The 18117-nt window shown below is 39.8% G+C and overlaps 1 protein-coding gene and 1 long non-coding RNA gene across 2 annotated transcripts in view; both read right to left on the bottom strand.

Moving 5' to 3' along the window:
* Positions 1-6886: 6886 nt before the first annotated feature.
* Positions 6887-9657, bottom strand: LOC146463493 (uncharacterized). The gene is made up of 2 exons (XR_014856868.1): positions 7869-9657; positions 6887-7406 (listed from the first exon to the last, which is right to left on the bottom strand). It is a non-coding gene; the product is annotated as an uncharacterized LOC146463493 (long non-coding RNA).
* Positions 9658-9845: 188 nt separating this feature from the next.
* Positions 9846-18117, bottom strand: part of LOC146463494 (uncharacterized) — a 333098-nt gene continuing 324826 nt past the window's right edge. The window contains exon 20 of the mRNA XM_085084383.1: positions 9846-16714. Within this exon, the coding sequence (XP_084940509.1) occupies positions 12060-16714 (4655 nt within the window). The 3' untranslated portion in view covers positions 9846-12059. The remainder of the gene's footprint in view (positions 16715-18117) is intronic.

An 18117-nucleotide genomic window follows, 5' to 3' on the forward strand; every position in this document is an offset into this window, starting at 1 on the left:
TCTTCTCACCCCATGATTGCAATATTAACAGCGAAAGTAGGAGTAAATTATGTTTTAACACGAGAAGGCAAAGGAAAACCTCCTTCTCGGAATGCACGCTTTGATGAAGAAGGATTTTTTCCCGGGTTGGTTTCGTTTTCCAAATATGGAAGTGACTGATTTGCTGGATTGGAAAGTCGGACAATGGACTTACGAAAAAAGGAAAGTGGAATAGGCCATTTCATGATGATGGCGTCATTTGACTACAACTACCTAAAATTCAAATTTTGTAATCCCGGTGGAGAGCAAAGAACATTTTACAATAACTGTCCAAATTCCCGCGCGCTGATTGGCTCGTAGCTATTGTCTATAAGAGTACAGACAATAAAAATGACGTCAGATGTAGCGCGCGCGCTTTCTCAACGAAAAAAATAGCCAATTCCGCTCGTCCTTTTTCCATGTTATTGTAAAAAACAAATCGACGGCAGTTTTCTATGGTCTATACTCTTATAGACCTTAAAATGACGCCATAAAATGTCCAAAACTTGGCAGTGAAACCACTCGCCTGCGGCTCGTGGTTCCACTTTGGTTTTGAACATTTTTTGACGTCATTTTATGGTCTATTTAACAATTAGACGGCGAGCTCGAGGTTTCTATCGGCTGATAGTTGGCGAGGGGCGAAGCCCCGAGCCAACTATCAAAGGCGATAGAAACCGAGAGCGAGTCGTCTAATTGTTTTAGCATACCTCAGTGATCGATCTATGAAGCAAAAAAATCTTTTTATTTCATAAATTTCGATATATTTGTGCAAAGATGCATGCTAAATCGCGCGCGCTCTGACAAACTGCCGTCTATCGATCGATAGACGGCACCTGTGTAGCCAATCAGATTGCGCGTTACGCGATAGTCGGTCACTGAGGTATGCTAAAAGAGTATAGACCATAGAAAACTGCCGTCGATTTGTTAAATAGCTCTAATTAGCATGAGAAAACAAAAAACTGAAGGATTGTGGTAGTTGTAGTCAAATGACGCCATAGTGAAAATGTCCTATTCTCGCGCCTTTCGTACTTGTTGTCATAAATTCGGTTCGTAATACTTACTTCGTGAAAGAAATTTTCTTTCAACTATTTTGTTTTATTGACACAATTCTTAGGCTACACATGTATCCTGAAAATATGTATTCTATCCCATCGCTGAAAATGCAGAAAATCCGAAACCCCGGCAAATTGATAACAATAAAAGGAAAAAAAAAACTAAAAACGAAAAGAAAGTCCAATCAAATCCTAACTCATTGACTGCTTTCCACTCTTGGGTATTTCAACTTCTTGATACATTTTCAGCTTGTAAAGTGACTCTATGTAAAGTGAAACAAATCTTGCGTCTTGCTCTACTATCGTCACTAGTACCCAAGCCTCTCATGCGCCAGCATCCAAACCTAACGACAGAAACCACACGTGCTTGTCCACGACCTTCAGATCAGAGTACGAGTACGACTTTCAAATTCAAGTCAGTCATATCCCCAGAACTCTCGCTCCTTCCCGTTGTTAACCAACAGATAAGAAGACTCAAGAAACAAGATTGGTGTGACAAGCGGTTATTTAAACCACGCAAACTACATTTGAAAAGTTGTACTTGTGCTCAATCTCGTAGTCAAATCTGAAGGTCCCTATTATCCCCGCCCAGCTTCATCTTCATCTTAAGAACTCATAACTTAGAAAATTCCGTGAGAAACATTCAAACTGCGAGCAGCTTCTTTTGTTTGCCTCCCACGTAATAGTTTCTGTGTGTTCTGCGGGAGTTGGTTTTGATAAATTGTTCTGTTGAGTGGGAAACAAACCAACGCTCGCGAAAGAATTTGAGGAAAAAACGACGAATGTTCGCTTTCCATGAAAAGTGAAGAGCACGTTACATAACAAAAACGAAAAAGAAAATCATCGCTTATGCTCTGTTTATACCAAACTTAAAAACATGTTGAAAAACTCTTTTATTAACACGGTTAAAATTTGTAATATTCATAGAAGTTGCTTGCTTATGTTTTACGACTTCAAATTTAGCATAATAAAAGTTTAGTTAATATATGTAAGATTCCTTTTTTTCAGAATTCTTCCAATTATTTTCATTTTGTTTAATCCGGTTTGACTAGTAAACACGTTTAGTTGGTGTGAATGAGGTATAACTACGTTTTTTTTTAAATAGAAATTAAATTATATAAGTACGTATTAATTAAATTGTAAAAGTACGTTTATATAAGTACGTTAAAGGGGGACAAGATCATGGCTTTCTTAACATTTACATCGAATTTACAGTGCCAGATACGTCCATTTGAAGTAGATACGAGTTAGAACGCGCCTTTTAACATGTTAATATAACAATAAAAAAAATGAAAAATAATTTGAGCAAAATGCTCCCCCGTCTCTGCTCCCCCCTACCCCCCTCATTGGGGTAGAGTTACTGGGCGCAGAGTCTCTGCAGAGTCCCACCCTCACCGGTCCACCCACCGAGGGAGCTCCAAAAACCTGATGGTGCTGAAAACATTATATAAGACGCGACAGCGTCTTTTTCTCCCATGTGGGACACATTTCCTTAGATGTGCACGAGGCGCAGTGCGAAGCTTGTTTTCGTCCTGAAACGTCATAAAATTACTGTGTTCATTTGCAACTCTGGCAGAAGTGTTGAATTCGTGGATTTCTTAACATCTTTTAGGTTGATGTCAATTACATCAAGGATTTCTTGAAAATGTTCGTCTTAAGGGGGGACTTAACGTAAACGCCATTTTACCGCACTTTACATGGCTTTAATGGAAATATCTCGTTCACGTTTCAAGCGATCCAAAAACTCTATGTTCATCCCGTGAATCTATGTTGTGGGGTGTTTTGTGAATTTTGGGGTGATTTTTGAGTATAATTGGGGGGAGACAGTTTTTCTAGAAGGATTGGTTAAATTAAGGGAAATAAGAAATATTGAAGAATTAGTGAAGTTTCAAAATAAGAATTTGTAGTTAATAATTAATAGACGGATACCAAGTTAGTCCACTAGCAACCTGGGGTGCTCTTGCGTGGGCATCAACTGTCTGTTAGTGTTCCAAAAATCATTTTCTTTCTTCCATCCCTTCTTAAAACCTCTTCAAATTTCATTCAAATTTAGGTTAAGTCCCCCCTTAAGTAGAAATTAAATTGACGTTTTATTTTACTTAGGAATTCTTCACCTTACTATCTAGGATCGAGTTGAATTTGTTGTGACAGGTTTGAAGTTCATCAAAATTAACAGGACTTCGAGCAATCTTCTGAGCAGTCTGTTAATTTTTTTAAGGGGAGAGATCAAAACTACCGATATTCCAACAGGCCCCACCGGCAAACCACAAAATAGATGGTGATCTCTGCCTGTACACCCCTTCCTCTACCTCAAAAGATGGTGTCTTTATTGCATAGCCACCCTTGTATCCAGCAGCAAAAACTAACAATGAGATTCAATTCTCACTTTTCTTGTTTATCTAGCAATGCTGACTCTTGCTAGCTGAATATTACTGTGTCAACTCAAAATTCAACACCTATTCTGTTAAAAAATAAGTCAATTTTTGTTAGCTTTGAATGTTAAATTTTAAGATCTTATAATTCTTTGAAAACATTGGCGAAGTACCAGTCTGTAATCACTGTTTAATCGGCGAAAAAACATTTAAAAATATTCTTACTGGGACTTTCGAGAAACAGGCCCCTGTCAAAAGGCGTAAGTATCAGAGCTTTCGCTCTGAAAATCTGTTCCGGTCGTAGAGGGCGGAGAAGGAGTGGGGCGGCTGAGGAAGAAAGTGGAGGAGGTGGGGGTGAAGGAGGGGGAAGACCCCCGAACATAAGGGGCCAAAAACATTAATCTTCGGGTGCAGAAATGTTTAAGATCATTCACAATTATTTCTCCAGTCCCCTAACCTGCAGTGCAGTGTAATAAACACACCCTGATGTATAAAGTGTTCTTATTATCTAAGATCTCTCTGTGGCAGTGGCTGACTGTGACATTTCCAAAGAAGTTCTCTCTTCCGTTTGAGTGGGGGCCGATTGATAATGATGGTGGTACGTATTAATTCTAACCCATGAGAGCTATCAAATTCATACAATGTTTCTTCAAAAGCTTCAAAACCCTTTGAGGTAGGAACGGTAGGTGTACAAGTTAGGAACCTTTCATTTCTTTTCAGATACTGTAGGCGTTGTTTAGTAGAGGATAGTCGGTGCATTTTCAGTCGCTTTAGGGACTGTGGTTCAAGGATATTTTGGTCGTGAAATTGTCGTGTTGTTTCTTTACACAAGAAACTCAAATTGATATTGTCTCTCTCTGGCGAGGTGTATGATTACTGGCAAAAAATTTCTGGGGGCAATAACTGCTTGGCAATGGACAAGTGTGCCATCTACAGGAAAGTAGTAATACTCCGAGTTCCTTCATGGTACAAAATACAAATTTTAATTTGCACTTAAAAGTCAGCTCCAAGCGCATCGGCAGAAAAATGCGAATCTGTCAAGAATCGTTTTCTTCAGCTTTCAAAAAAAAAAGACTGGGATACAAACAAAAGCAACACAAGTCGAGTTTGTCCAGAAAGCTTCGATGATTATTTTTTTACACAGTTGAATCTCAATAACTAGAACCGTGGAAATAATCACACCACTTAAAAGCGACATGAAAAATTCGAATTATCTTTGGTTGAATTCTGTAAAAGCACAAAGCAGGAGAATTTGCCTATAGTTCGAGGTTTTGAGGATTCTAGTTACCAGTCTTGTACTATAGGTGGTTTGCATGAGCGAAAGTTGAATCCTGCGAAAGAGTGAAGTTGTAGCAAAAATGTTTTTGAACCTATTAAAAGAAATCCGTTTTCTTTTGTTGACCATTTCGTAATTTTGTTAATTTAAAGACCGAGGAGCAGGAAAAGTTGGTGCAGTCAGCAAATTGTGGGCAGACTAGCGCCCGTACCCTGGAATGGCGGACAAGTATTAACATTACTGGTGCTAAGGCCGGGCACCAAGATCAAACGGCCTACGAGTATCAACATTAGAGTTAAGGCCCGTGCCCGGCTCAGTGATCCACGTTCTTTGCCGTCGCAGTGCTCCGCTTGTCGCCATTGCACCAATAAAAAGGTCTATTAATAAAGGGTCCATGTCCGAGCACCATTTCAGGGTACCAAGATCAAACGGGGCACAAGTACTTCCAAAACAAAATTATTTTCAAGTCCTTTCCTTTGATGCAAAACAGGACTTGCTTCAGCTTTAGCTCCAATCAATGGTTTTTAACCTTGTCGTCAAACCGAATCAACGTTTTACAAAAAAAAAAAATAAAATAAAATAAATAAATAAAAAATAAACAAATCAGAATTCGAAATGTTCCATCAAACTAAAAGAGGCCCGGGATATTCCTGAGGCTTGGTTTCTTTTCTAATCGGTGGAGAAAAGGGTGCGACTTTATTTTAACCAATCAGAGCGTAACAAAGGAAAACCAAAACAAACGAAGAAAAACTTGCAATATACAATTAACAAAAACATCACCAAAAACAAAAGTGAATCACACTTTGTCCTCGCTGGGCGTCCATTCATCTCTTTTAAGGTTAATTCTAAGCTGGCACATGAAGAAAATGCGCCCTGGTTGATGAATTTCGTATCGTCATCATCTCCCTGTTGTGAAATGTGTTGGTATTGTAAATAATATATTAAACACAAGGAAGAGTGTGTCATACGATTTTCAAACAACGAGAAGTGCGCCTCGCTTTTTCAGCCAACTATTCGAGGTGTTTAGAAATCGCATCAAACACTCTTTCTTGTGTTTGAAGTAACTTCTCAAACCATTAATAGTTTATGAAGACATTCAAAGCAACCGTTCACTAAATTTTAGGATAATTACGATCACATTTCCAAATCTCCTTCACTGTAGTGATTTCATTTGTTTTCTCTAAAAGAATTATTAATGAGTTTGAAAAGGAGAAATTCCATGTTGATCTCTGTTAATCAAACCAAACAGCAGATATATACAAATTCCTTCAATTGACGAGTTTCTTTGTTCCCTTCGCTCATGTTCTGATGGACCAATTGGTATTTTAGGAACACTTCACGTTGATCTACAGGCGCGAAGCAGGGGGGGTTCGAGGGGTTCGAACGAACCCCCTTTAAAGATTAATAATGGCGGAAGAAAAACTTTGAAATAAAGTTCCTGTGGTAGAAATACATCAACCAAAGAAAAATAGAGATATAAACCCGTTCTTTAGGCCTTGCGTCTTACCCTCAGTGAAATTAAAAATTGTCAAGAACCCTTGGAATTGTTGCTGATTCGTTTGCTTCGTCACTAAAAGCATGTGATCCCGACGACTTCCCCAACCTGTACATGCTCCTGAAAATTGCTGCCACCGTTCCAGTCACCACTTGTGAATGTGAACGTTCCATAAGCACAATGAGGAGGTTGAACAACTACATGAGGTGTACCATGGGAGAGACTAGGCCGTCCGCCATGGCTCTAATGTATATCAAATATGATATACCTGTAAACCTTGACGAGATAGTCAATTTGTTCGAAGGCCTACACCCGAGAATGATGCAGTTTACCAGCTTGGTGTATGACTATCAGCAGATCGAATAGCTATCAGAACTTGACAGGGCGCGGAATGTACATTAAACTTTCTTGTTTAAGGTGAAACAATTATGCCGTCAAAATGATGTATATAGCTAAAGAAGCTGCAGTAAAACAAAGTTGTGATTTGCCTAAAATGGGTCTCAAAATGCAGGAAATGAGGTTTCTGGGAAGCTAGATTTTCAAAAATTTCCGGGGGAGCATGCCACTAGTAAGAGCGCCTTCGGCACTCAGCAAGATTTGGGGCTCAACGAACACCCTTATCGGAACCTTAGCTACGCGCCTGATCTATGTAAATCAAATACAGATACCATACTCAAGCATTTAAACTTCAAATCGTTTAATAAAATTCTAATATTACATTTTACTCCGAATTCGTTTCTCGGAGTCAATTTCATATTCGTCTCTTGTTATTTACTTGGTAAAAGTCACTTGGCACAAAACATTACACCCTGCAATTACGTCACAAGAGATTTCATAGCATAAGAGTTATAGAAAAAAGACAAAATCTTCTAAATTTGTGTCTTCTGGTTCTAAAACGTTAAATCTGCTTAAACTTCCAAGTTCATTAAGTTCAAGTTCACGTTGGTTACACTTTACTTAATGAAAGCAATTACATTTGGCACGAAACAATTTCATGCCGCACCTTAATTACAGGAGATTTAACAGCACCAGGATTATAGAAAAGACACAAAATCTTCTCGATTTGTGTCTTCTGATTCTAAAATGTTAAATCTGCCTTTACCTTCAGGTTCATTAACGTCTATGTACAATTGAGCTACTAGATTGAGGCACCCCAAGTTTCAAATATGTACGGCTGTACAATTGCTCTCTACCTAACTACAAAACTTATACCATGTCTCTGATATAATGTTCTCATTTGTTACACTTAATAAAACCAAGAACATTTGGCACGAAACAATTTCATGCCGTACCTTAATTACAGGAGATTTAACAGGACAAGGATTATAGAAAAAAGACAAAACCTTCTCGATTTGTGTCTTCTGATTTTAAAATGTTAAATCTGCCTTAACGTCTATGTACAATTGAGGTACCAAATGCACCCTGTTAGAAATATGTACGGCTGTAACAATTGCTATCTACCTGGCTACAAAACTTACATGCCGTACAAAAATTACAGGAGATTTAACAGCACAAAGATTATAGCAAAAAGACAAAACCTTCTCGATTTGTGTCTTCTGATTTTAAAATGTTAAATCTGCCTTAACGTCTATGTACAATTGAGGTACCAAATGCACCCTGTTAGAAATATGTACGGCTGTACAATTGATATCTACCTGACAACAAAACTTATACCACGTCTTTGGTTTGTACAGCGCGACATAGCATAAAATAATGTTCACTTTGGAAATAATATTTGGAAAGAAACAAGTTTTCCCCGTACTTGAATTACAGAAGATTTGTCGGTACAAGGATCATAGAAAGAAGACAAAACCTTCTCGATTTGTGTCTTCTGATTCTAAAATGTTCAAATACAATTCAGCTGCTTTGGCGTTCACGGTCTTCAAGAGCTATTTACATTACTTAGTTACACTTAAAAGGTAATTTCTTCAACAAACCGATCCATTTGGGAATCGTGAGACGAGAGAAACCACACAGTCACCCCAAGGGCAAATTCACATTATTACCATGACAACGGACTCTCATTCTCAATTAATACTTCGGTAGTCTGCAGGTAACAGTGAACCGATACCAGCTTCACATGCGATACGATATTCCTGAGATATTTCCCGATACTTGGCACTTTTATTATATCGATACTGTGACGTCTTTGCTCCAGACTTGTACTATGACGTCATTACCGTCGGTAGAATCCAGGCTTAAACGAGTAGAGAACGCTCAAGTTGCTCTGCTGCCAAGAGAACAGTAAAATTCTTCCGCAAAAAAAGGTTATGCTTAAGAACAGTAAGAATTAAAATTCCTCCAACGTTATGTGGAATACACATCACGCTTCTTTAAGTTGTCACGTTAACGGCATCGAAACAAAACCTGTTTCGTTCACAAGTATCGATACTTGAACACTCCCAGGTATCGACTATGTGGCATCAATATCGACTCACCCTTAAGCTGCAGACTTCAGACTGAGTATCGGCTGCAGACCGAGATAAAATTCTTCACCCAGCCTTGTGCGCAATTAGAAACGGCCAGGGTAACAGTACAAGGTATGTGCACAATAAAACAACAACATAACCATGCATTTGCATTACATGCCACATGTTGGGATCGACAGGAAGACAAGCATCTCTGCGAGGAACTTTGATAGATTCTAAATATACAATGACACTTTTCAAGAAAACCGTAAACTCTTCCACTCCCACAGCAATGCTGTACAAGGTGATTCTAGCTTTTGAGTCTGTGGATAAAATCCTAAAGTGTGACCGTTCAAATGAAGGCTAGTGAGCAGTACTTTCCTGTGGTGCTGTTTATTATGCTGTACAAGGTGATTCTAACTTTTGAGTCTGTGGATGAAATCCTAAAATGTGACCATTCAAATGAAAGCTACTGAACAGTACTTTCCTGTGGTGCTGTTTATTATGCTGTACAAGGTGATTCTAACTTGTGAGTCTGTGGATGAAATCGTAAAATGTGACCATTCAAATGAAAGCTACTGAACAGTACTTTCCTGTGGTGCTGTTTATTATGCTGTACAAGGTGATTCTGACTTTCGAATCCTGTGGATGAAATCCTCAAGTGTGACTATTCAAATAAAAGCTACCGAGCAGTACTTTCCTGTGGTGCTGTAGCTGCACGAGGTGGTTCTAGCTTTTGAGTCTGTGGATGAAATTCCTCGCATGTGACCAATCAATCAAAGCTACTAAACGCCACTTTCCCGTGGTGGTCTTCCTTGTCTTCTGTTTGATAAATTGAATTTTAGGATTTTCGTAAATTTTGTGTTTTAGATGCTCTTTGAAGTGAAACTGAGACTCGGGCCGAGTTTAATTTTCTAAATATCCACACGATTGTGTCCAACACGTTGATCTCCTTTGCACTTGCCTCACATCTAATAGCAAATGTTTAATCAGATTTTATCTCGGACTGCATTTTATACCCAGCCTCCAACTTTTCAAAACTGCTTTCGTTACGGTGCACAGAATTTTCCCCAAATGCTCGAACCGCTTACATCACTTACTACACAAAAAATGAAGTATTTGGCTTGGTGTCTGGTTGAAAGGATCATTGATAACTCTTAATCTGACAAGATTTCATTCCACTCCTGGGTCATTAATCAAGCAAGCGCGGCCACCAGTGGTACATACAAAATAACGTATTTTGAGCTAAGAAATGGAGCTGCCTTGAAACGAAGGCTTGTGCAGGGATTCCCCTCAATCGATCTACATTATCGTATCGTATCGTATCGTAGCTTTGTTTAACGATAATTCCCTGCATAAGCTCAATTACAAGCTAGTTCCAGTTCAACAAGTCCAAAATTAAACTACTAAATAAAAGTAGCGCCGTTACCTTTGACAAACACAATTAACACAGAGGCAAATTTGAAGACAGGAGACAGTTAACCCTTTAAGCCTCAATGGAGATCAGTAGCTTTGTCCTCCTTTAAATACCGCAAACTGCCGCTTATAAGACCTGGGCTTATACATCTTCGTAAGGGGTTTTAGATGGCCTTATAAACGGAGGGGCTTATAACCGGAATAAAAAAAACCGTTTCCGAACGAGCTATAGCAGTGTTGATCGAAATACGTTTTTCACTTACTTGTTTTTTAATTAAGCCTTAAAACGTCAATATTTGGAACAAAAATAAAACCAACAACACGAACGAAACTAGACGGCCGCTTATATCCGGGGCGGGGGGGGGGGGGGGGGGTTATAATTGGATGTATTTTTTGGTTAACAGGTAGATGGGCCTATAACCAGGAAGACTTATCAGCGGAGGGGGGGAGGGGGGCTTATAAGCGGCAGTTTACAGTATCGGTAAAACATCAAACACGCAGATCACGAGAATATAGCAAATGATCACTGAAAGAAACTGATTTTGAGCAATTTCTCCCAACTAATACCACAACAAATATGGGGCTTAAAAGGAGAATTTGCAGTTTGATATTAGGGCTTAAAAGGCTAATGACACTGCTAAGGAAGGTTGATACTCTTCACCATCCAACTTCACTTTAACAAGTAAGTGTTTCGTTAAACATTGTTAAAAACTCACACTAGGAATTTAGAATTGGCTCGTGTTTAGCACGCGTGCGGGAAAATTGGTAAGTAGGAGATAACCGTAAAGGCCCGTTTACACATGCAAATTTTGTCTCGCGCAAGTTGCAGTTTTAAATCGCAGGCGTAAACTAGCGGCCATTTCATCGCTCATTTGTCACCGGGAAATCGCAGGAGGTTCGAACATGTTTCAAACGTGACACAATTTTGCTCGATTTCTTGAAAAAAGTACAGCGTTGAAAACACACTAAAAACACATTGGTTTAAAGTACGATTTGAAGTTGCAGCCTTGCGCGGCAAAAATTGTAGTGAAATGTGACACAGATCGCTTGTGCAAAAGGACCTTAAAAGTTCGCCGAGACCAACACAGTTTCTCGAGTGCGCTTAAAACTTTTCAAGTGTCCATAACTCGATAGACGCACAGCTCAAAGGATGAAACAGACGCGGTTTGGTACGGAGACAAGTGGTGAAACGGGGAAAACGTCGCCTGGTTACTCAGACCAATCCTTTCATAACAAAGCTAACAGAAAACGGTACAAAAAACAGACAAGAGTGAACGAAGAAAATCTAAAACCGTCGGAGCTTCCCTAAGTTTATTAGTTATGAGCGTTCTAAACTTCCTTTTCTAAATATCTTATTTCCTTTCATGCAAGAAACCGTACTTTTGCGCCGTTTTGAAAATCACTTCGACTGGTTTTAGAGTTAAGTTCAAAAGTAAAATTCGACGCATTGGATCGCTATCGTCTAACGAACTTTTGCGTCTATAATTAACATACTAATGGCAAAAAGACGGCTTTTGGAAATGGTAAAAAAAAAAAAGGTTTTCAATAATACGAAAATTTTTCCTCGAAAACTACCGTTACCCTAGCTTCTATTATTTTTATATCAGCGTTATAAACTTGTTTACCTTAGAGAATCCGATAGATTCAATCTGTAGTTTGTTTAGTTCTTGCTGAGCTCCTTTCTAGCATAGCCCCGCGGTGGGCTTTGAATTATTCATGCTGCTATTTGTCGTTTCGTTTTCTTATAAAGGGCGACTTGATTTCACTCCAATCCAAAGATTTAACTCCTGTGTCGACTAAATTTACGTGCTCCGGACTCGTTTTCCATCTTTCCGGTTCTTGAAAAAAGTTTTCTTCTTCATTAGCGACCGAGAAGAAATTTTCTTAGCCGAATGTAACTTGCACGTGTTGTCATGATTGTATGGATACCGCGCATGCGTCAATCGAGTTATGGATACACGCCTTCGTTATTGAATTTAATTGGGTGAATTTACTTTCACTTTGCTCACGGAGTGGTAGGTTTTAGCACACAGGTTCCTCTCCATAAAGGCTTACCGTTAAACTAAGATAAGTTAACAACTTGCAGTCTGCAAAACACTTGCTAAGATCACATCCAAGGCCTCTACTTGTTGAACTGTGGTCGTTGATTGTCAAACTCAGAGTAGTTAATGTGTCACTTCTTGCCAGATTGTTGCACAGTTCCAGTAACTGATCTTCACTCACTTCACTACAGCTATTGATTGTAAGACTGAGAGTTGTTAATGACTCATTTCTGGCGAAACCATCACCCAGATGCTTCATCCAGTCTCCAGCCGTGTTACTGTAGTTGTTGATTGTAAGACTGACAGTAGTTAATGACTTATTTCCAGCCAAACTATCACGCAGCCAAAGAATCCTGACTTCATCCGTTTCACTGTAGTTGTTGATTGTAAGAGTGAGTGTAGGTAATGACTTGTTTAACGCCAAACCATGACCCAGACTCTGTATCCAGGTTCCATCCCGCTTACTGTAGTCGTTGATTGTTGAGTCGCTGGTTGCCAAACCGTCACCCAGATACTGTATCCAGGTTCCACCCGTGCCACTGTAGTCGTTGATTGTAAGTGTGAGTGTATGTAATGACTTGATTGACACCAAACCATGACGCAGATCCTGTATCCAGTATTCTCCTGTGCCACTGTAGTCGTTGATTGTAAGTGTGAGTGTATGTAATGACTTGATTGACACCAAACCATGACGCAGATCCTGTATCCAGTATTCTCCTGTGCCACTGTAGTTGTTGATTGTAAGAGTGAGTGTATGTAATGAGTTATTTGACGCCAAACCATGACCCAGATCCTGCATCCAGACTTCACCCGTGCCACTGTAGTTGTTGATTGTAAGAGTGAGTGTATGTAATGACTTGTTTGACGCCAAACCATGACCCAGACCCTGTATCCAGTCTCCACCCGTGCTACTGTGGTTGTTGATTGTAAGAGTGAGTGTATGTAATGTCTTGTTTGATGCCAAACCATGACCCATATACCGTATCCAGTCTCCACCCGTGCCACTGTAGTTGTTGATTATAAGAGTGAGTGTATGTAACGACTTGTTTGACGCCAAACCATGACCCAGACCCTGTATCCAGACTCCAGCCGTGCAACTGAAGTTGTTGATTGTAAGAGTGAATGTATGTAATGACTTGTTTGACGCCAAACCATGACCCAGACCCTGTATCCAGACTCCAGCCGTGCCACTGTGGTCGTTGATTGTAAGAGTGAATGTATGTAATGACTTGTTTGACGCCAAACCATCACCCAGACCCTGTATCCAGACTCCAGCCGTGCCAGTGTGGTCATTGATTGTCAGAGTGAGTTTATGTAATGACTTGATTGACGCCAAACCATGACCCAGAACCTGCATCCAGACTCCAGCCGTGCAACAGAAGTTGTTGATTGTAAGAGTGAGTGTATGTAATGACTTGTTTGACGCTAAACCATAACCCAGACCCTGTATCCAGTCTCCAGCCGTGCCACCGTTGTCTTTGATTGTAAGAGTGAGTGTACGTAATGACTTGTTTGACGCCAAACCATAACCCAGACCCTGTATCCAGTCTCCAGCCGTGCCAACGTAGTTGTTGATTGTAAGAGTAAGCGTATGTAATGACTTGTTTGACGCCAAACCATCACACAGAACAGACCAAAGGAAATAACTGTTGCCAATGTGGCTGTTGATGGTAAGGGTGAGTGTCGTTAAAGACGTGTTTTTGGCCAAACTGTTGCTGAGGTCTATCCGCTTGTCAGTGAGGGAATATAATGTAAGAGTGAGAGCGAGTGTAGCTAAGGAGGTGTTTTCCAACACTACTTCAAGCAGATGTTGCATCCACCCTACGTTCTCGCCAGGGAAGTTTCCGATTGTAAGAGCAAGTGTTGTTAATGACGTGCTGTTTGTTAAACCGTCATTCAGACCCTGTGCCCAGTCATCACTCACGCCACTGATTGTCAGACTAAGTTCACTTGTTCCAGTATCCTTCACTTTAGTGAATACTGAAGGTAATAACGAGGGATTATCAATACAGAAATCAACGCCACAGGGAGAACGGTCTGATATCAAGTCATGGACAATCACCTTTAAGTTCGCATTGTGGTTGGCACCTGAAAACCGCTCAATAGCAGCCTTCCCGTTAGTGGTCAATTCTCCCCGAAAGTTGAAAGTAACGAAGTGTACGCACTTTTCTATTTTCAGATAGCTCACAAGACTGCTTACAACATCATCAGGTAGGTTTCCGTGAATGTTTAGAGCGAGTCGACACGGTGTGGACTTCACCAAGAGTCTCCCGACAGCTTCTATAACTTCACAGCTCAACTCACCCCAGACGTTTAATGTCTGTTCTAAAGTAAAACTGCTCTTAGCCAAAACGGGAGTAAGACAAGCGACCTTAGCAGCCGCAATGTTTCCACTGGTATCCGGGTGGAAAGTACACGACTGCTTTGCTTTGTTTGCTGAAATTATATCTTTAACAACATTCGCCCAGCTGTCTGGGAGTTCACCAAAGATTTTTACTTCCAAAGCATCCACGGAGCAATTTTGTAAGAAACCTCTTTTTAAGAAGAAGACCCCTGATTCACTCAGCCTTCCGAAAACAATCAAAGCAAAAGATTTCAAAACGGCTTGTTCTGAAAGTCCTTCACAAAGGGCAGAAGCTAATGAATCTTGCATATCCCCGAAAACAGTGATGACAACAGAGGTCAAAGATGTGTTGACTAAAACTCTTTTCAAAGCCCGTATTGCAGTGTGACTTAATGAACCATAAATCTTGAGGACAACTGACTTCAATAGTGTATCTGCAGACAATCCTTTCTCAAGAGCGCTGGCCCAAGCCTCGCCCCACTCATTAAACAGTTCAAACGTCACGGAAGTCAAGGTGTTGCTTGCAGCCAAACTGTTACCAACAATATCAGCTATGTCAGAAGACAGGCTTTCAAAAGTTCTAAGGGTAACTGACATTAAAGTCGAGTTTTGAGATAGTCCATCGTAAAAGGAATCTATTGGAGTTTCTAATCTGGAAACGAACAAACTCTGTAGTTTTGGACAGGATTTCAAGTAATTAAAAGCACAATTTACCTTGAAATTTTGATCACAACACACAGATAAATGAACAGGATGCCGTAATTGTGAAAAGTTCCGGCAGTATGTTGCAACGTCAAAAAAACTAGAATAAGAACAGTCGCCGTTTCTGCCCACTTCCACAGTCAAAGGGAAAGGAATGAAGGAACAAAGAGCCATCGCAACTTCTTCAGCATTTCCACTTTCACTGAAACTTTCAGTAAAAAACTTTGCTTCTTCCTCTTGACACTTGTGCCAGTCCCAGTTGTCACTCTCCAGCTTCTTACCAATCTGTCTGAAAAGGATACTCGCTTGCTCACCCAGTATACCAGAGAGAAGCAGAAACACTCCCCGGTATTTTACTACAATATCGTTATAGAAGTCCAACTGAAAATCTTCCAGGACATTGACCTCTTTCTTCAATAACAGTAATGCCAGGTATGATGCGGCCAAGTGTTCTACAAATGTTTTGTGGAAGAAGTGGTATTCGTGCTGTGGGTTGATCTTTTTCAGACTGGCTTCCTTAAAAACGAGACCTGATATCCGAGCTGCCAGATCTGGATACGTCTTTTCATATTTTGCGATTTCTCCTTCACGAAAAGAAAGACGATCTTCTACTAGGCATTTCCAAGCTAACTCTCCCAGTACAAGTAAAGTCTGTTCAAATTTCTTTTCAAGAGCCTCGTCATCCTGGGGAGCTTCCAACTTATTTTTTGCACAGAATCTTCGTAAAATACATCGGACAATAATCTGATAGAGCTCAGTTCGACGAGATGGCAGTTTTCCCTCATAGTCCTCGAAAACGACACAGAGAAGGAGCAAATTTAATGGGTTATATGGTAAAGCATAGAGGAAAGAGTTTCCCCGAATTGCGCTAATGAGCCTCTCTCCTTTTGAAAAATGTTCAGGACCCAAATGCCTGAAGTGCTTTCTGATGTACTCAAAAGCATCTTCTATTTGAAATCCTTCTATTTGTAAAAGGACGTCAAAGTTAACGCTCTGTCTCAACTGTATTCCTCTCTCCTGACGAGATGTGGCCAAAATAAAGGAAAATGGGAAAATTCGTCTTTTAAACAATCGATCTGCATGACTTTGAGCTTTCATGGGTAGCTCATCAAGGCCATCCAGAATGATTAAAATATTCTGCTGGTTATAAATATCCTGGATGTATTCGAAAATATCTTTCCTGATATTTTCATCTTCAGGTAAAAGTTGCTCACTTATGGCTTCCATTAGGTCTCCATCTACGTCCCTGCATTTCAGCAGCAGCACAATTTCAAATTCAGGAAAGGAATTCGGGATTTTTTCATTTGCCCAGTCATACGCGATTTTAAGACAAAATGTCGTCTTTCCGATCCCAGGGCTTCCTTCTACAAGCACAATTTTGTCACCCGAGGATGCGAAGATGTCATACATTCCCACCACTTTATCATGTTCTAAGCGGAAGTCTGTGTTTCTTCTTGAAACGATTTTAAGTCGCGTGTAAACATCTTCAATAGGTAACTTCAAAGTGTTCTCCCAAAGGAGTGGTCTCAAAAGGGAACGCCTTTTGTACGTATCCTTGATAAAACGGACGGCAACAGCCAGGCCTGAACCTACAATAGTAAGAAAAATTATACATGCTCAACATGGCATTTTTAAGAGTTGATGGACACAGACAGCAGCATGTGGCATTTACATGAAAGCAAGAAAAAAGGCCAGGGCATTTCAGATGCTGACATTTCTTCATCATCATCATCATCATCATCATCATCATCGTTGTTGTTGTTATGTGATAGCTTTGCTGTGATTGTTTAACACTAGTTTCCCACTTACCTTCAGTTCCACTCCTCAGGTGAGTTTGAGAGGCTGCAGGGAGAGGAAGCTGACTGTAACCTCCTACTGAAGACTGACTTACAACAGAAAAACCTTCAGAGGGGAAAATTAAAATTATACAACATAGCATTTTGGAGAGTAAAGACACAAAGATAACAGCCTGCTATATTAACAAGAATCCTTTAGGGGGGGAGAAGCTAATAAAATAACATAGTGTACAAGTTTTAATTAAAAGGGATTTGCTGAAGCAAAGACATGCAAAAATTACAGAGAGATTTAAGGCTCGACGTTTCGGAGCCATCTTGACTCCATTATCAAGAGTAAAAATCAGTTTGTGAACGCGGAGCGAGTAGACGGACACAAGAAAGTCGTCTTCCATTTACAAACACTACCATCTTCAACATAATGACCAGATACCACAGCGTTTTTTAGAACGGTTTCACATACTTGCGAAATGTACCAGCAAATTTGATTGCCTCATTCATGAGATGCTATTCATACGCAAACTGAAACCAGAACTGAACGTGCAAACTGATTCAATTCGCGCTTAAGTATTTGTGTAACCACCTATTAATATGTTAATTTTCAGCTCTAGCCTATTTAAATATCCGCGTTCACAAACTGATTTTTTCTCTTGATAATGGAGTCAAGATGACTCCTAAACGTCGAGCCTTAAATCTCTCTGTAATTTTTGCATAGTAAACAAGTATCAAGACAAATAAATGTAAATATATGAAACATATATTGCGAAAGATGAAAGATCAAACAGAAGAAATATTGTCGCAGTTACAACGCAACTTAAGCAGTTGCGAAATGAAAGCCTGAAAATTTTCAGGCTTGAACGGGATCAAGACATCTGACATTTTTTGCAAATGCTATGTGACAGCTTTGTTTTGATTAAAAAAAGCAATTCCCACCTACCTTGAATTTCACCTCTCAGATGAGTTTGTGAGGCTACAGGGAAAGGAAGCTGATTGTAACCTGCTACTGAAGACTGACTTCCATCAGAAAAACCTTCAGAGGAGAAAATTGTAATGTAAAGGATTATACTTTTAACGGAGTAAATGTACATGTACACAGATAGCAACATACAACAACATGCATTTTCATGATCAAATGAAAGGAGAAAAAGCCACATACATGTAATACACCACTTGTATCAAAAACTGTTATTTTGTTGTTT

Source organism: Pavona decussata, unplaced genomic scaffold (genome assembly GCF_977016875.1).
Source record: "Pavona decussata unplaced genomic scaffold, jaPavDecu1.1 SCAFFOLD_175, whole genome shotgun sequence".
Lineage (NCBI taxonomy): Eukaryota > Metazoa > Cnidaria > Anthozoa > Scleractinia > Agariciidae > Pavona > Pavona decussata.